The sequence below is a fragment of the Terrapene carolina genome, unplaced genomic scaffold, assembly GCF_002925995.2.
Source record: "Terrapene carolina triunguis isolate 2854851 unplaced genomic scaffold, T_m_triunguis-2.0 Scaffold629, whole genome shotgun sequence".
Classification (NCBI taxonomy): Eukaryota; Metazoa; Chordata; order Testudines; family Emydidae; genus Terrapene; species Terrapene triunguis.
The window spans coordinates 4,774,507-4,794,351 of NW_020664980.1; the positions used below are offsets into that span (position 1 = coordinate 4,774,507).

The window sequence follows — 19,845 nt, forward strand, 5'->3', positions numbered from 1 at the left end:
AGGCCGCTGTTTGGGACCCACTTCTCAAGTGGTGCCCATGGGGGAGGGGTACAGCAGATTCCCCCCCCTTAGAGCAGCAGGTCACAGGCCAGCCGCCCTCAGAACAGGCCTTTGGGGTCATTGTAAAACTAATCGAAAATGCTAGTGCAACATTAAATTAAAACAGATAATGAACTGAATTATAAACGCCTCTAATGGTAGGATCTCTTCATTTTGCAAAATTACCAAAGGTAAAAAAGGAATCCCACCAGAGATTGTGTAAACTCAAACGCTTGTTTCGCTCACTCAAGGGAGTTGGTAATATCTTTTGTTAGCCCTCACCCAGCTTTTGTCTCTAATAGCCTGAAACAAAAAACTCTGCTTTAAATTCTCTCACTGTAAGCAACTGTGTTTTAATGTTGTTACTTTAAAAAAAAAATCAGTAATTTTAACCTATTAACACACAGGCCCAAACTCTCAGAGACCATATTTAGGCCCTTCAGTGCAGAATTTTCAAGGTGAAGGTGATTTAGACATGTAGTCCCACTGACTTCAAAACAAACACTGATGGAATACAAGTTAGTAGTTGAAGCATTTCATTTTTGTGTAAATTTGATATAGCAGAAAGGGATGGTGATTGCAAGTAAAGGCTATTTATTTGCTAACTTTGAATCTACTGCTAATACTGAAACTGCTGTACATCTAGGTTTACTCATAACTTGAGCAGTGCTGTTTTCCTTGTAATCCTGGTTCTCCCAATGCAGTTCCTTATGTAATCTTGCCATTAGACATAAGCTCTTCAGGGCAAGGACCTAATTTACTCATGATTTACATATTTAACATAATAAAGGTGCTAATTCTGGCCTCTGCCTACACTATGAAAATACTTTTTGTATTGGTTAAAATACTAATCTTATGGGTGACATTGCCTGTTGCCTTTGCTAGCTCCACTGACGGGTGTGGGGAAATCAAACGAACATGATTTTGTAGGTTGGTTTTCCTCTTCAGAGTATACAAATGCTTTTCAGAAGTCCCAGATTTCAGCCACAGCTAGCATTTACAATTTACTTCAAATTTTGAGTCAAATTATGCTGCCTTTTCAAAAACTTAGAGCATGTTCCCAAAAATAAGACAACCCTAACCCCCACACATCTACAGAAGATGGAAGGAACTCAGAACTCTCTGGAGGAGGCAAGCCAACTATAGCCTGAAAAAGTTTACAGAAATAGCCAGCCTTTGCACAAGACATGCCATGTTTGATCATGTTGTGGTTCTGATCCAATTTAACTAATTAGTATAGGCCAGTTCTTTGCTAAAGGACTGCACAATTTCATTGTTATAATACAGCTAAAACCTTATGACTTTACTTCTGAAGTGATTTACCATTCTGGCTATCATGAACTGGTTCATCATGTATACACAGCTTGAGTCACCTACCTCACAATTTTAGGTACAGCACAAAACTCATTTTCCTATTACTTTAAAATTAATGTTTTAAAACAGTTTTGTATGTAGAGGGCTGCCAAAATATGATTCATATTTTATGTAAACAAGCTCAGTCTTAGGTCTGTTTGCAAGATCAAATGGTGCAATAAGATTCCCAATAATGAAATTCTTAGTTGTTGGCTGTCTGGCATTCAAAACATGCTCATAAAAGTTAAGCTACATTGGTCTGGGCATCTCATTTGTACAGCAGACTCAAGAATAACCAAGGCCATATTTTATGGTCAGATAAATCAAGGCACCTATTCTCCTGCTGGCCAGCATCAACAATATAGACACCCTGAAGTCAAACCTCAATTCCAATGAAGTTGACTCCAGCACCTGGGAAGCAACATCCCATGACAGTGCCAGATAACAGCAACATGACATATGCTGCTAACAACTTTGAAGCAAGGCGCAATATGTAATATGAAAAATATGAACAATGCAAAGCAAGGATACAACAGCCTGTGATCTTGTGTCTTAGAGATAACTGTTTGCAGTTCTTAAAAAAATTTAAAATTGGTGGAACTGGAGGATGGAAGGAGGAGAGATGTGTGATACTGCTGGTTTCCAGTACTGTCACTGAAAGATGAGTGGAAATATTACAGGAGTGTAGTGGGAGTATTAATGGAACTAATATTAATAGAGCTAGCACTGAAGTGATTCAAGCTGAACTGATGAGTGCTAATGCAGTTCTAAGATTTGCCTTCAGCCAGTGCATTTGGAGCAGTACTTGTACTGTTTCACAAGCATTCTAATTTTGAGTGTACAACACTTAAAAAAAGTGTTTCCAGAACTTGAAATGGGTGTTGTAAATACTGTCAACAGGATAAGCCCCAAGGTAATTCTTAATAGCCACTCTACAGGAAATATTGCACATGTGGTAGTATCATTTAACAGCAAGTTCATTAGTCACAATCCTTTACCTTAAGATATTAAGATGTATACTATTTCTGAAGCCCCATAAAATGGATTTAAGTGAGCCAGTGTAGAAGCACGCAATGTTCTAATTGATTTTTTTTATTAAAGGAACACCATTCAATTCTTGCATTTGTCTGAAAAGAGCAAATGGAGCAGATTGTACACACTGCAACTTCTTGTTCCTTCAAAAACATCACTGTGGCAAATAAAATTGAGGCTGCTGTCACTTATCAATTCATCCCCAACCCAAGTTGCAACTGTTGCCTTGACTATAACTGACAATTTAAAAAAGTAATCCAGTACAATCCAGTGCATTTATTTCTTGTAATATGTGTGGAGGTTTCAACTTTTGATTTAAAACACATACAAATTAACGTTTTCAGGTTTATATGACAATTATCAATACTAGAAGCAAAGTCATGGGTAGAGGAGCTCATGGAAAAAAAGCCGAATTTTTCTCTTGCTGGAAGATAATTAAACCAAGCATTTCAAATGCAGGTGTCATGGAAGCAAGTATCTCTCTTTCAATGGTTAGCAACTAATCAAAATCATCCATCAGTGCAAGCAGCCAGGAGTATAAACCCTCAACCTCTCTACAAGCGGCTAATTTAACTAGGGACAAAAGTTTTGTACAATATTTAGATGGCTGGGAGGCGGGGGGGTTACCATGAACATACACACTTGCATATCTAATAGCAGGTTCAGATAGTCTGAAATATAGATGTATACAATTGCTACTCTGCATATCAGATATATGAATTTGATTTTATACGCTGTATTAATACTCTATCCATAATGGAGAATGGACGCCAGCTGAGGAAGGATCTTAGAGCTCAGTTCTTAGGAACATAATACCACAGGTATATAGGTCACCTCACCCATGGCTCCATACCTATCAACTGCACAAGTGCAAACATGAAATTAGTGGAATTCACACACACTGGAACATGTCCGTATTGTGTCTGTTAATGAGAAATAAGAACTAGATTCAAATGGTATTTCATTTAGCTTATGTTCCTCTGTGCTCTGGAAAAGAGCTAAAAACCTCACTGCCATCTCCATGTAGTCTGAAATATTAATGGACACTTACAACATAGTTGCTGAAAACTACAATAGAAACTTAGTGGTAAGTTAGAAGTTTCAAGTTCTGCCATCTTACTTCTTTAAAACAAGACTCTGCATGAACATAATAAAAAAACAGGATCAGTTGATGGCTGTTTCAGTAAATCTATTAAGAATTACTAGGGACTTCTAAATACACTCATTATGGCAAGAGATACAATATACTTGACTGAGTAGTAGTTAGCTACTTAAGTATTCTGACTCTCAATACATTGACCAATCCTCTCCAAACATTGCTGTGATAAAGTTGTAGTATTCACTTGCTCCAATTTATATTCAGAACATACGAAGTTGACAATTTAAAGCTTTATTGTAGTTTGTAATATAAACAAGTGCTGACATTCAGTCAATGTCCATTTCTGGGAGTTTCTTTTCTGTAGCTGTTGGAGCAGTTGTATTAGTGCCCTGTTCAGCAGGCTGGGACCCTATGTTGGCATCTCCCTGGCCTTCTACTGGTCCATTCTGTTCAGCTGGATTTTGCTCCTCTTTAGGGATTTCTGCCTTGGGTTTTGGTTTTGTGACTATAGGATTGCAGATACCTGTCAATTCCTAAAATAAGAGTTGAGAGAATTTAAGTTAGAGCACACATTAAGGCTTATACCTACAGTCATCGCCTAAAGCAGCTTACGACAACACTAGTTGAGTGTTCCCAGCTGAAGGCAGAAGTGCCACTACATAGTTTTGGAAGGTTTTGTTGAAAATAGTACTCTTATTTCCCACCTTCCCTCCTCCTCAGAGCCTCTCTGAGCATAAAGAAATACTGGTAACTATAACAATAACTGGTAACAATAACTGATACCACTTATGCAAAATGAAACTGGTTTCATATTTCTCTGCAAAGTCAAACAAGATCTTACTTTAGTTTTAGCTTGGATGTCCTTAGTCTTTATAACGGGGTCCAAAGTAAGACTTCTCTTGTTCTGAAGATTAAGCTTATTGTTCATCCATTCCATAGCTTCACTTACACTCTTCTCCACTTTTACCATATCTGCTGCATCTAAATGGTCATACTGTTCATCCTAAAGTATGAAAAAATTACACAGCACATTTTACATTACATTTCATTTGCACAGTAAGGACACTACTATTTTAAACATCTAGGCAACGTATTTGTTTTGCTTCTCCATCAAATCTTATCCTCCAATTTCAGAATGGATTATCAGCTGGAATTTGCCCAAAGGGAAACTTTATTTTACACTTAGCTGGGCAAACAATTTTGCTGAGCAGCCCATTGTACCATTCTGAGTATGGTCAAATGGAAGAGAGCTGGCAGCCACAGAACTTCATAATGCTCTGTGATTTCCCCCAGTGGAGGGAACTTGTCTGGGAGAAAGCTGGTTTACAAGCATCACTGGCAGTCATCATTCCAATTATATGAACATACAAGAGTCCTAGTTTTATTCGTAAGAAAGAAAGTCAACATTAAGTATTGAGAAGTTAATTCCTGCCACTGCTTCCCAAACCAGGAGACTGCATTATTTGTTGGCCATTCCCACCACATCTTATACTGAAAAAAGGTGGAAAGAAGAAATCCAAGATAGCTTTTCAACACTTCCTTATAATCATCAGCAAAACATTTGAAAAACTGAAGATACCTTTGCTTTGAATGCATGAATAACTTTCATATACTGTTGTATTTGCTTCCCCAGATCCTCAAATGCTTTTGGTCTTTCCTCTGATTCTTGAAACCGTGCCTGAATAGGCTGACCCAGAGACTGAAATAAAGGACAGAACAGTTTACTGAAATTTTAAACACAGCACTGTATTGTACCTACAGTAACTTTTTAATACAGGGCAGTGTTTCCCAACTTTTGAAAGCTGAGTCCCCTCCTCCCATTTTAGGAAAATGAAATTAGTCTCTCACCCTCCTCCAACCCTGCCATGTGTCGTTGAAGGCATATCCATATTGTAGCTCTTCATAATATGCTGCTTCCTCCCCTTTCTTACATGCTTTGATGGGAAGTGAAAGTTAACTATTGACATTTAGATTATCACTGGCATTCTAGTTAGCACAAAGTGAAGTGTAAGAGGCAATTCATGTCTCTGAACTATTGTTTCATGCTCTCTGCCAACTCAAGGCTTGTGTACACGAAGCAGCAATGTGCACTAAAGGGGTGTGATTTCTATAGCATACTAACATGTTGCACATTATCTGATCTGTGTAGACCCTGCCGGTGTGCACTAAAAGTTCCCTACTTCACTTTAATGTCCACCTCATGGGGCATGTCCCACATTTTGTCAAATACTGGTATTGTGTGTATTTCATCACTATTGTCAAGTGAAAGTATAGGGCTCTACTTATTCACATATTAAAATATTTTATAAATCAAAACAAAAGCCACACTGGGGAAGGTTTGCCAAGACTAATTACAAGTTTATCTTATTCAAAAACATTAAAATAGTTCATTATACCTTTTCATAATAAATTACAGAATGCTTTCAAATTCACTAGTATTCCAGCTAAAGACATTACAGCATCTTCTCCCCTGCTGCCAATACAGAATATAGCTATCCTTTTACTTGCAATTTACTTTAGATAAACTGCACAGGAGATTAAGTTTGACTAACATTAGGATTAAATCACATGGCAAGGTAGTTTTCTTCTACCCTCCAAAATTAGTCTTCCATAACTTTAAAGCTCATTTGTATAAAACCGTTTTCCGGTTATAGGTCACCTATGTTGCCTTTTAAGAGCAAGTAGCAATTCTCACATCTACCTTTCCTTCCCTCTCCAAAGAGATTCAGGAGAAAGATAAAAGCCTACACAATGCAGCACTCGCATCACTAGCATTTCCTTTCACTTTAGGCTCAATTAAAAGCTTCTCCTGCCTATGCTCTTAAATTATTTTCTTCATGTTTGCAAGCACCACCACCTCCCAACTTATTTAAATAATTTATTGTTCATTAGGGCCTGATTTATAGCTTAAGTGTACTAAATTCAATTGAGGCTTGAAGATGACAGTTACAGTGCGGAAGTGCCACTTACCTTGAGTTCAGTTAGTTTATCAATGTAAACTTGTTTGGGTTGGTCTTCACCATCTTCATACAGCCAATTTTCAGTGTCTTCCAGTTTCAAAGTGAAACTATTTCTATCCTGAGACCAGAAACAACCAATAGGAATTGAATACTGAATTTAGAGATCATCTCCCATAAAACAAAAGTGATAAACATCTGGTGTCATTTGGATACTCTTTCCTGAAACATGACGGACATTTTGTCTGGTCTGTTAGAACTTAAATATTTTCTTTAAAAAAAGCTTGAAGTGTTGGAGTAGAATTTATTTTTTATTTTTTTAAACTGAGGCCTTGTCTACCCTAGAAAGGGTTTGCCAGCCCAACTATACTGGCACAAGCCTGTTTTCCGGTATAACTGCCATCTACACTAGAGCTTTTGCTGGTATAGAAATGCAAAAAAAATATCACACCCCTAATGTTATTTTACCAGCAAAAGTTTCTAGTGTACACCTAGCCTTATTGTAAGACAGATCATAGAGCAAGGGATGTCAATCTATGACAAGGGCTGAATTCTATTCTCATTTGTGGGCTGGAACATAAATTTAAGAACGGATACCTTCAATTGGCTGTGGTCAAAGGAGCCAACAATCCTGGAGAGCATAAATGGGAATTTTGAGTAATAGAGAGGTGATTTAACTGTTCCAACTGCTACTGGAATATTGTTTCCAGTTCTGGTGCCCACAATTCAAGAAGGACGTTAATATATTGGAGAGGGTTCAGAGAAAAGCCACAAGAATTATAAAACAATAAAAAACAAGATAGATTCAAAGAACTCAATCTATTTGGTTTAACAAAGAAAAGGTTAAGGGGTGACCAACAGTTAGAGCCCTTCATTTTCAGTTTTTATTTTATTTAATTTTTTCAGGAATTTATTGGTGTTTATTACTACAACAAAAACAGATGAAAATCATGCAAAAAAAATTCTGGGTAAATTTTGGGGGTTATTTTGGTGGACGGAAAGACGGGGGCAAAGTATTCAGTAGATTAATGCTCTGATGAATAGAATTCAATGTGGTTTGCTGCAGAACTAAAAACTCAAAACACAATGCCACCTCTGAGTTTAAGAAAACAATACATCTCTAATCCCCAAATAAAAACTTTTCATTTGAATAAACCAGGTACTGTTGCAGACTTAGAACTATTAGCCAATAATATTTACATTAAATAATTGGACCACACCATTTGCAGCGCATACTCTCAGCTTCATCCTTTTCTCGTTTTTGAACTTTTGAATACTTCCCTTGTGTTCTGAAACACATTCTGATACAGATTTTCATTTTCTTCCCCTTTTAGTGTCAAATCTTTAAACTGTTATCTGCTAATATCTTGAAATGTGTACGTGAGATTTATCAGTACGTTCAGATGTGCATGCACTTCAGAGCTTATGTGTGTGTGCGCCTTTTTATTGTGTATATGTATATCTTCTAGATCCCCAATACATAGTCTTACTTTAACAGGCAGCTTTGCATATACACACAGACTAATGTATTATCGTAATACATATATCTCATGCAATGTATTGTATTTTCCTAATAAAACAAGTTTTTTTTATATATTTGAATGATACAAAAGTAGAGTGAAATTGGAAAAAACATACTTTTTTGTAAAACCTGGGATTTTTTCAGTAAAAATCAATTTAAACTGAAAACGAAGGGGCTTAATTACAGTCTATTAAATATTTGTTCTCCATGTAGATATTTATAATGGGCTCTTCAATCTATCAGAAAAAGCTATAACATAATCCAATGGCTGGAAGTTGAAGCCAGACAAATTCAGACAGGAAATAAGGTGTACATTTTTAATGGTGAGAGTAATTAACCATTAGAACAGTTTACCAAGGGTTGTGGTGGATTCTCCATCACTGAATTTTTTCTAAAAGATATACTCTAGGAATTATTTTGGGGGAAGTTCTAAATTATCACAATTGTCCTTTCTGGCCTTGGAATCTTTGAATTCACAGCAGAACTTGTGGGAGATTTGCATTGAGATCAAGGGTAAAAAAAACAGTGGTCCTAAAAACGAGATTATTTTATCCACCAAGTGAGGCTGACCATGACAATAAAGTACTCCCCATTCTCATTCCTTTGAGCTTTGTTTCAACTCCTTTCTCCATTTCACCTGGGAATGATCACTAATTAATGCAAATATTAACTTTTTAAAGTGTTATCATTTGGGTTCTAGAATTAACATTTCCCTGAGATTAATGTAGGGCAGAGGAGTTGACACGAGTTCTTATCTCAGGTAGTTTGCAAACTAAGAAAGGCATTATCAGTTTATACTTGGTCTCATGTTTGGAATGTTTATTCTCATAACCATGAGGACTAGAAAGTTACTTTTCTTAAAAAATGAAAGTTACATTTCTGAATGTAACATGCAGGCCACAAACACATCCAGGGTGTTTGACACCCTTGGTTTAAAGACTGTTAACAGAAGAGACCTGAAATTTTAGACCACAAAGAACAAAAAAGGTATTAGTCAAATTGGCGATACTTACATCTTCACTAACGAATTTCTCATACAAGCCACAGAGCTTGTCTCTCATATCATACACATATTCCTCCACTGCATTCTTGGCATCATTCCGCTCTTTCTCCAGTTTATCCTGCATGATCATTTTACCCTGCAGAAAAGAAATTAGTTCAATCTTACTCAAGAATTAGAACTCAATTAAAATTTTTATAATAGCATTAGAGACAACATACTGAGGAGCAAGTATAAACAAATGCATGGATGCATCTGAGATGAATGAAGCCATCAGGATAGAGACAATTTCAATTGAGTATTTTTGTGGGGAAATGCATTTTTAAGCTCATCTGCCCATACTACAACAGCCATTGAGAAGCAGATTGATGTCAGCCTTTAGGGTATCTGTGCCATCTAAGCTTAAATTTTAATTGATGAATGATTTTATTCTCCTGCTTGCTGGTTCCTTGAGAAGAAACTTGCTTTCCATAAGGATTGCTGTATTTTTAGTTAGAGATGCCTATGTAAAGGTAACCTAGACTTTAGGAGCCAAATCCAATTCTGAAGCTGCTAATTAGACTTCTTTGCATTACTTGGGCACTTTCATTCTGCTTTGATATCTCCAAGGGAGAGATGCAGAGAACACAATTCTCCTATTGTTTGGAAAGGAAGTACTTTTTGGTGATCAGAGTGCTATCATCCTGCTCTGTTTCCTCTGCTGAGGGAGGATGAGTACCAAGTGTAAGTAGGACTTATATCCTGAAAGGGAGAAAGGAAATGTTTCAGGTGGCTGGGACTGACCCCTCCCACCAGCCAGTAGACTCCAGAAATTCTCCCCCATTCTCCAACCCTTTGCAAAGTCAACACTTCCTGAGCCAGTGAAAAAACTAGCACAGCAGCACGTGCGTCTGCCAACCCAGTGTCCTTAGATTTCAGCAGCAAGCCAACACATTGCTTGTCGCTCATAGAACAACTCACTTCAAGCACTCAAACTATCAAGCAAGATCACAGGCAAATCAGGAAGAGGATAAAGAGGCTGCTACATAAGAAACATTGCCATATGGACTTGTATTTCAATGAGATACAGTTTTACAACTTTGCTGCAACTGTGAAAGATGGAAGGTGGTGGTGAACAAATTCCATATCAGACATCTCGCTTAAGACGACAATGACACCTACAGGCTAGGCTGTATTATTAGTATTACAGTGGAATGTAGAGTCCCCAGTCAGGATTGAGAACTCATTGTGTTGCTTGCTGTGGTGACAATCCCTGGCTTAAAAAAAATTTACAGTCTCAGAAAGCTGAATAACCACAGTAAACCACAGTAAAACCATTACTTTTAAACACAGAATTCAATTTAAGCGGCATACTGATCCAACTGAAAATTTGGTACCCTAGTTTTCCAGTTTTAAGACTGACTAACATAGCAAGAATTCCCAGGCCAATACAATCTGAATTGCCCACGTAGTTGGAGGACAAGTGCTCTAGCTATGGCCATCTGAAGAGATACCAATGATTTAGTAGCAGACATTCAGGGAACCAGATGGATTGACTTTGATTGGAGCAGGTGACAAGAGCTTCAGAATAAACAAGAAGTCTATAAAGCAATCCAGTACTACTGAAATAAAGAACATAATCAATACGAATCAGAAAAATTTAGCTGCTGTAAACAGTGTGCACAGGATTTTTTTTTAATCACACTGAATTCTTTACACCATTGTAAAGAAAAAGGAGCTACTGGTTACCTCAGACTGTGGTGTTTTTACCATTTAAGAAGGTCTCAGATGTACTTTGAAGTCTTGTGATTTGAAGTGAGCAGCCTTCATTAACTGACCTATTAACAGCTCCCCAAATACCGTTTCTGGTGGCAAAAAATGCACTGCAAGCTTTTCTTTTGGAGTTTGTATTATATAATTAAATTGTCCCATTCCGGCCAACATTAAATGCATTTTTTATACCTTTAACATTTTTCCACTGAAAACACTAACTTGCAAGACATTAGATAGGTGCTCAGAAACTAACATGAGTGCAGTAATAAATACCTAGGTTATGGGTTCAGAAACTTAGTGTCAGTTCACAAAGCCATTTTTCTAAAATGTAGCCGTATTCCCTATTTGCAATTGTAGAATATCCCTGTATCAAGTTATAGTAGATGCTCATTAGGATAAGGTGTGTATTTTTAGCTGTCTTTAGTGCAGTTAGTTTTGCCCTTCTTGGAGAAAGTTAGCCATTCTGTCTCCTTTTGCTGTTCATAACGTCTCACCCTCTCCCCTGCCTTTCTCCAGCTGGAAATGAGGAGAGTCAGCACGTCGTGACCAGCAGTCTCTGTGCAGACCATGTTTGTAAGACTATGGCCTAGATAGAGGTAAAAGTATCAGTTATTTTACCTCATTCTCAATGAATAAGTTCAGCATATCCTTCCCTATCTGCCACAGCAACTGATTCTCAATGGGAAGGTCCACTGTACTAGTCTTTACTTTAGCCTTCTTGGCTTGAGGAGGTTGATCCATTTTCTTGTCTTTTGATCCAGCCTGAGATGTCTGCATTAAAAAAAAAACCCAACATTCAGAGCACAATAGTCACTAAAGCAGGGGTGGGCAAACTATGGTCCTGGGGGACACATCTGGCCCTTCAGATGTTTTAATCTGGCCCTTGAGCTCCCGCCGGGGAGCGGGGTCAGGAGCTTGTTCCGCTCAGCACGTGCCGTGGCTCCGCACAGCTCCCAGAAGCAGCAGCATGTCCCCCCTCCGTCTCTTACGCATAGGGGCATCCAGGAGGCTCTGCATGCTGCCACAAGTGCTGCCTCCGCAGCTCCCATTGGACGGCAACCATAGCCAATGGAAGCTGCAGGGGCGGCGCCTGCAGACAGGGCAGCACACAGAGCCGCCTGGCTGCGCCTCCACGTAGGAGGGACATGCTGCTGCTTCCGGGAGCTGCTTGAGGTAAGTGCCACCCGGAGCCTGCACCCCTGACCCCCTCCAGCGCCCCAACCCCCTGCCCAAGCCCTGATCCCCCTCCTGCCCTCCGAACCCCTTGGTCCCACCCTCCTGCACCCCAGGGCCCGCTCCACCAGCTGGAGCCCCCCGCCCCACCTGCACAACCTCCTGCTCCAGCCCTCTCATTTCTGGCCCCACCCCAGGGCTGGCACCCCAACCCCCAATTTTGTGAGCATTCATGGCCCCCATACAATTTCCATGCCCACATGTGGCCCTCGGGCAAAAAAGTTCGCCCACCTCCACACTAAAGGGACACCCAATTCAAGTCACATTTGTCTTAATTTTTTTATTACTATGTTTATTAACATTTTAAGTTACTAGAGCAAATTATCAGTCAGTGCTGCTTCATTTCTTCTGAATGGAATTCTCAGCTGCTTTGAAATTCTGTGACAAAGTCTACAGATTTTGCAGCTTTCTAGCTTGGTAGTAAGGAAACCCTGCAACAGCTTCACTTCTATTAAAAATGAAGACTTGTTTAAATACTGTATTGAACTGAATGCAATCAATACAATAGCCTTGTGCTATTTATTTTAAAATTGAAGTTAGTTTTATGCTGCTCCAAATTTTCTGTTTTAAACATGTCACATATTTCTGTATCGAAGGCAAAATTACCTGGTACAAATTGTTCGGGGAAATTTGTGGTTTTGGCAGCTGAGTAGCAGACAGTGGGAGCATTTGGTACTAGGAGTGTAGCTTGAGACTGGGCTAAGCACATTTTTGCTTAAACAATCACCACTTAGAGTTAACATTGACATTTAAATAGTCAGTTTAGTGTTTGGCGTGAACAATCCTTTCAGATGAATGGGGCAGTTCACAAATCCCAGAGTTACTGTTTCAAGTTCTCTGCAGTCTCAGGGAGACAGCATTGCATCAATTTATGCTCTGTTCGTATTTTTAAGGCACTAGTCGCAACTAGGAGAACTAGGAATACTTTTAAGTGAAAGCTTAGTTTCCCGAGCCTAGTTCTGTGGCAAGGGGTGGAGAATGGGTCCTGATTATACATTACAGAGCAAACATTCCAGAAGGCAAAATGGTCCAACCAGATGAGCTAATCGAACAATAAGACATCAAATACACTTAGTACCTCCATTTCTTCAGACTCTGCCTTACTGTCAGCTTGCGCTTGCGGCTGCTCTTCATTCTTTTGTTGCTCCTCCTGGTCTACTTGCATCTTCTGAAATTAGAAGAAAACACTTAAATGTAGAGCTACGTTTCAAAGACTTAGTTTTATATGACCCAGTGTATAATCAATTTAAACTTCTGGACTGGTCACTGTGATTGTATAGTTAGTACGCTTCAGGTCCTGCAGTGAAAATCTAAATTTAGTTAAAGTGAAGCTAGAAACTATGTAACAGGGTTAATTAAGCCTTTGCATCTAACCTTTATTGATAAATATTTGCCATACTGAGATTTCTAATACACATTAGCACAACTGTTTTGTACTTGTTTTTAAAAACAATGGTTACTTATCCTACAGTAACTGCAATTCTTCAAGATGTGCTGTCCACACAAATGCCACGCTCTGTACACATGCACATGAGACTGGATTGTTTTGGCCAAGAGTGACCTTGAGGCCAGGTCTGCCCTGGAACCCCCCCACTCAAGGGCTTAAAGGGCAGGGGGCCCAACTGTCTCTTAGTTCCTTCACCAATACCGACTCCCCTAGGAATAGGATTCTGTAGCCAAGGGGAAGGAAGGAAGGTTGGTTGTGGAATCTGTGATAACACATCTCAAGAACTACAGTTACTGTAGGTAAATAACTGTTCTTTCTTCAAGCGACTGTCCACACAGATTCCACTCTTGGTGACTACTAAGCAGTTGTCTAATTGCTTGGAGGTGGGAAACAGGAATTCTACTTAAATAATGACTACCACCAGGTTTAATTACTGCATTCAGCCTGGAAGCCTCGATTAAGGAATGGCATTTTAGGTGTGGCTTAGGCTGCATATAGCTGCTCTACAAATTTGCTACAGGAATGTTCCTCAGCCATAGGCTGCCTGAGCTCTAGTGGAATGAGCTCCAATTGGCTAAGTAGATCTATCTTGGCTAACATATCTCCTTTTACTCGGAGACCCACTAGGACAACTGTTCTCAAACTGTGGGTTGGGAGCCAATTTTAATGGGGTCACCAGACTTGCTGGGACCTAAGCCTGAGGGCTTCAGCACTCAGGTTTCAGGCCCCCTGCCTGGGGCTGAAGCCCTTTGGCTTACCCACCACCAGGGGCCCGGGCTGGCTCAGGCTTCAGTCCCCCCTCCTGAGGTCGCATAGTAATGTTTATTGTCCAAAGAGGGTCATGGTGCAATGAAGTTTGAGAACCCCTGCATTAGGATAACCTCCACGAGGACAGAGAACATAGCATCAACTACAAATAGTATGTTCCTGGATGATTTTTCAGTGCTCTTACTACATTAAGCATGTGAAGCCTACATTCTTCTGGGGGTTGAGAGGTTTAGGAACGAAAAACTAGAAATGCTTTATATGGAACTCTAAGACACTCTTTAGTAAAAGCTAGGGTGGAGGTCTAAGAGTAATCCTGTCCTTATGAAATACTGTATATTGAGAATTCAAGTCTCCCCTGCCCTCCTAAGCTCATACAATGGTTACCAAAAAGACAGCCTCCATTGAGAGGTGGTATAGAGAACAGGTTGCTAAGGGCTCAAAGAAGGCATTCATCAATTCTGCTAAAACTGTATCAAAGTCCAAAGAAGGAATGACTCCCAAACTAGGGGGAAAACAAGCAGGATGCCCTTCAGGAATCTTGCTGCTATAGGACGGGGAAAATCCAGTGTGGCCCTGGATCAGGGGGCATTGTGCAGATATTGTTGCTAAAAGGACCCTTATGGAAGGGACAGAAAATCCAGATGGTTTGCTAGCCCTGAAACAGTCCAGTATCACTGAGATTTGGACTTCAGCACCACCTTTCTCCCTTCTTTCCAAATAGAAAACCTCTTTCATTTAGCTTTGTAAGTCAGCCTGGTTATGGATTTCTTGCTTTAGAGCACACCATTGTGAATAGCCTCTTTCAGTGGATGTACCAAGGCTGTCAGGTACAATGATGCTGGGTTCAAGTGCAGGACCTGGCAGTTGTTCTGGGACACTATCAGTCAAAGCAGCTAAGGTTTTTGGGGAGCTGCATTGAAAGATTCATCAGATCCTAATACCAGAACTGCCTAACTCATGCTGGGTCTTTCAGTCCTGTACCGTGCATCCTGTTTTCTCAAGACCCTCAGGATCATGGGGATCAGTCGAAAGGTACACATCAACTCCAGTGTTCTAGGGATGAGGAAGGCATCTGTTAGGAATCCTGAGCTTGCACACCCACCGGAATAGAATATCTGACACTTGTTCTTATCTGTTGTAAGTGGATTTACTTTTGGAAATCCCCATTTGCAAAGGATGCTCTTATAGATAACTCATGGTCATAGAAATGCCTACTAAGCTGGTTTGCCAAGGTGTTCTGAAGGCCAGGAAGGTGCAGAGCCACTGCTGTGATTTGGTTCAGAATGCACTGATTCCACAGATGTATGGTTTCCTGACAGAGTACGGATGATCTTGCTCCCCCTTGACTGTTGATGTGCATTGCTGTGATTTTGTCTGTCCCCACTTGTACCATGAAAAAGAGGCAGGAACGCTTTGCATGACAGACTGATGGCCCTGAGCTCTAGGATGTTTATGTGGAGAAGAGCTTCCTGAGGGGACCACAGGCCTTTAATCTGAAGGCCATCTAAATGAGTGGATGCATCCATCAGAGCCTTGGTAGGAAAGTGTAGAGGAGGATTTTCTGTTGCATACTTGAAGAGTGTCTTTCCACGGTTTAATTTGGAGAGGATTTCTTGTGGTACCACGACCCTGTTCATCTGCTGTCTCTGGGTAGGATGTCCTGATTTCAATCATCCTTTCATGGAGCATAGGTGAAGTCTGGCATGCTGTGTGACATAACTGCAGGAGGCCTTAAAACTTTTACAGGTTTTATGCAGGGGGTGAGAACAAAAAATTTCTGTTGGTCCTATTAGGCTCTTGACATTTGCATCAAAGCTGCTACCTAATGGAAGCCCCAGACTGTAGGGTGGCAGGAGGAAGTGGCAGAGGGTAGTCACTAGGGGAATTTGTTTCTTCCTCACCAGCTATAAGGATCTCTGTAGCTGACTAACACTGGACAGAAGAGCACCGTCTAAAAAGATGATTTATCATGTCTGCTTCCTCCTTGAGGTCAGGAAATAAGAGTCCCAAAGAGCACAGTCATCCTTGAATCTTTTAGGGAGTGGAAGGCTTCCTCTGTCCTGCCACTAGCCTGATGCATCAGTGCCTCCAACACTGGTAGTTTGGCAGGCACCTCAGTTTCTTGAGTAGAAGTGACTATGGTACCAGGTCCACCAATAAGTAACTTGACACTATATGAAGTTTCAGTGCAGAGATGGAAGGCAGTCAGCACTGAGGTGGAAAGTACTGGGGCTACTGTGAGTGACATTCAGTGCCCAGGCTTTGAGTACCAAGGCACCAGGTGCTAGGGTCAGTGCCAAGGGATCAGTACCAACGGCAGTGTGGTCTGCTGATTTGGAGGGTATTATGTGTGTTGCCTTGGAAGTCAGAAGCACCCTATCGTACTCCCAATACATTGTTTCGCTGTCTGTCCATTTAGACTAAGTACCTCTAGACAAGTTCACTCACTCTTATGTACAAGTGCCAAGCACACTGTTGTATGCACTGTTGTTGTGGCCATGTCAGTCCAAGGATATTAAGAGAGAAAAAGTGGGTGAGGGAATATCTTTTATTGGACCAACCTCCCCTATATGCCAACCTCTTCACGGGCCACCTTGAAGAAGAATTTCTGGACAAATGCATCAAGAATCCAGTGATATACCGGATACATCAACGATATTTTCATAACTGAAGTTGGTCCAACAAAAGATTACCTCACCCACTTTGTCTCTCTAAGCACACTGTTGGCATTTACCAAATACATGTTTACTTTTTGCCCTTCATTCATTTTCAATTATTCTCAGATACAAGTGTTTGAGTGACAAAAACTGCAGGAGAACATTTAAATCAAAACAAAAAAACCTTGGGGGAAAAAAACAAAAACAAAAAAAACTTGGAAGTTTACATTTACAAAACAAGTTTTGCCTGTAAGCTACCAAATACCGTTCCTTAAACTAAAGACATTAGTTTTGTCTTTTTTGTTTGTTTGTTTACTAACTCATCTGAAATAGCATTGTGCAAGGCTGGTATTCCCAAAATACAGAACTATTAAGTATGAAATAAAGGTACAGCCCTGTATTATCTTCCCTATGTATTTAGCAACATTCTTAAATCTACAGCTGTGTCACCAACCCAGTCCTTTAGTCATGGGCTTTCCCTGGGCAGAGACTGACAAATGAGTGGTGATTTTTGTGATGTACACAAATTGGGAAAGAACTATCCACTTGTGACTTGCCTATAATTTGGCCCTAGTTTCAGGAAAAGTCAGGGCTAATGCATTACATTTGAATACTTGCATCATAATCTAGATTAATTAAGCAACATTCATACACTGTGTTCAAATCCATCTGATGCCTAAGCAGCAATGTGGGTGGAAAGGTTACAATTGTTACTTGATCTGGTTGAGAGGGTTAATGCGCTAGTCCTGGCTTTTTTCTGAAACTGAGACCAAATTATGAGCAATCAGTTTGTTCTCAGTCCCAAGTTCTTTCCTAGATGACCTCCATACCAACAAAATGCATTACCTCTTCCTCTTTCGCATGCTGGTCTGTTTCCATGGGCTCTTCATTCTCATCAGATTTGTGAACCTCTACTAAAGATGCACTGGAAACACTGAAAATACCATGGATGTTTACTCTGACTTTGACCTTCACTTTTGAACTGGATCCATCTGTTTGTGGCATGACCTTTTGAATCAAAAATTGAGCTAAACATTCCAGAAGAGAAAAAAAAGGATATATTTACTTAAGATAAATAATCAAGTGTGAACATTTAGCAGATCCGGACTATTGCTGATAACAGACTGCAATTAAATCCAGTTGTGGAAGTCATTTGCCAAAAATAACTGAACCAAATGATTTATTTTATTCAATTAGTCATAGTAACATTACTCTGCTTTGCAGTTTGTCCCTTATTTCCTGGATACACTTAAAGTTTGGAAATGTGGCATTTGGAAAAATGGCTGTGAGTACTTTTAGGAAACCTTTAGCTTTTCCCAAATATGAAACTATCTTTTTCCATTTGGCATAGGTTTCTCCTACACCAATTAATGTGGCTTGGGAGTTTAGGATTTTCTTCTCCACTCACATGGATTTAAAACCCAATCAGAGTCATACTAAAAATGTATCCAAAAGATACTAATGTGCTAACACACCATCAGTACCATAATAAGTGAGATGGGAAAGTCCAACCTACAAGATCAGAAAGTTGACAACACACCACCCCCACCCAATGTTCTTTTCTAACTATATGGAATTAGTTCTTATTTCTTCTTCCCCTTTGTTAAATACCTATAGCAGGATCTGGGTAAGGCAACTCCTTGGGAGAAGTATAGTAGGCCTCAAGAGTGAAAGGCTCCCTTCTGAAGAATGAGAGGACCTTGGAGAATGGAGCTGCATGATTCTTGGGGAAAACTTCACAGTTACTGTGGAAGGGAAAGATGTAAGAAAGTAGGTAGCTGTTATAACATCTAGTGGGAAATATTCAGCAAGACCTAACAGAAGCACTAAAATGCCTGACAGAGGTGGATACAGAGGTGACAATTTAAGTTTACTGGACAACATATGGCTTTACATTGACCAGCATTTTACCATAGGCTCATTAGCAATGATACAAATTAAAGCATGGGTGTATTTAAAAAGCTGAAGTATTTAACTAGACAAAAGCTACAAAGATTGCTTTTTACTGTTACCACCACAAGAGTGGCAATTGAAGTTTTGGCATTTAGGCTTTAAAAACTTTCACAATAAGTGAGTCCATCTGGTTTAAGTTTCGGCAGCTTCTGTTTTGAGCCTTTTATAGGGCATGTTAAAGTTTTGGTAGTGTTAAATTCTTACCTTAACCCTTCCTCTGCTGGTGAATTCCATCTTAAAGAAATAGGGTACGGTACCAAATCTGTGATAGAAAATTCTCTCACTTTGAAAGCCGGGGACAAAATAGCACACTATAAGAAACAGCAGAACGGTAATTTAGTTTGTTTAATTACTATTACAAATATGTTAACTCCAAGTTAAAGACATCTAAATTTTTAAAATATCCTATTTCTGTTCTGATGGAATCATGTGCTTTTGCTATAGTTTAGCGCACAGTTATCAGACAACTTCAGGGACAGTCATGTTTTGTTTGTATTCATTCTAAGGGAATCAAATTTCTCCTCCAGTTCATTCCAGACCATCTGGTGGCAAGTTTTCTGGTTCTGAATATTTTAATGGCTCCAATAAAATGTTTTTAGTGCTAACAGATGATGTAGGAGTCAAAACCTTAAATTAACAGGGATTTGTAAGGGGCATATCACCATGGTATTCAAGTGCCATACAACAATTAAAGCAAAGGCCCTTTCTTGAGAATAGCTAGAACTAGAAACAGATGTTTTACACTATACTAATGGCTGAAAAGGCAGTTGTCAAAAATGACAATTAGTGAGCACTTGAAACAATACATAGTATTTGCTTCTAGCTCAGGTAATACACAAGTTATTGGACCTTTAAACTTGTCACTCTACGAATGACTTTAGCACTGCTCCAGGATTGGCTATAGCAAGCGTCACACCAATGTAATTTTTATTTGCAAGAATTTAAGTCAAGCCATGTCATCTTATTCTTTACTTGAACTATGTTTCACTTCTATAAAAATATATGCAATACATTGAACTAAGCAACAATGCAA

At 39.6% G+C, this 19,845-nt stretch overlaps 1 protein-coding gene across 1 annotated transcript in view; it reads right to left on the minus strand.

Moving 5' to 3' along the window:
* Positions 1 to 3,798: 3,798 nt before the first annotated feature.
* Positions 3,799 to 19,845, minus strand: part of HSPA4 (heat shock protein family A (Hsp70) member 4) — a 35,162-nt gene continuing 19,115 nt past the window's right edge. The window contains exons 10-19 of the mRNA XM_024213093.3: positions 19,017 to 19,123; positions 18,471 to 18,604; positions 17,706 to 17,887; positions 13,066 to 13,155; positions 11,373 to 11,525; positions 9,016 to 9,141; positions 6,494 to 6,601; positions 5,103 to 5,222; positions 4,365 to 4,526; positions 3,799 to 4,056 (exon numbers count right to left, since the gene is read on the minus strand). Of these exons, the coding sequence (XP_024068861.1) occupies positions 3,850 to 4,056; positions 4,365 to 4,526; positions 5,103 to 5,222; positions 6,494 to 6,601; positions 9,016 to 9,141; positions 11,373 to 11,525; positions 13,066 to 13,155; positions 17,706 to 17,887; positions 18,471 to 18,604; positions 19,017 to 19,123 (1,389 nt within the window). The 3' untranslated portion in view covers positions 3,799 to 3,849. The remainder of the gene's footprint in view (positions 4,057 to 4,364; positions 4,527 to 5,102; positions 5,223 to 6,493; positions 6,602 to 9,015; positions 9,142 to 11,372; positions 11,526 to 13,065; positions 13,156 to 17,705; positions 17,888 to 18,470; positions 18,605 to 19,016; positions 19,124 to 19,845) is intronic.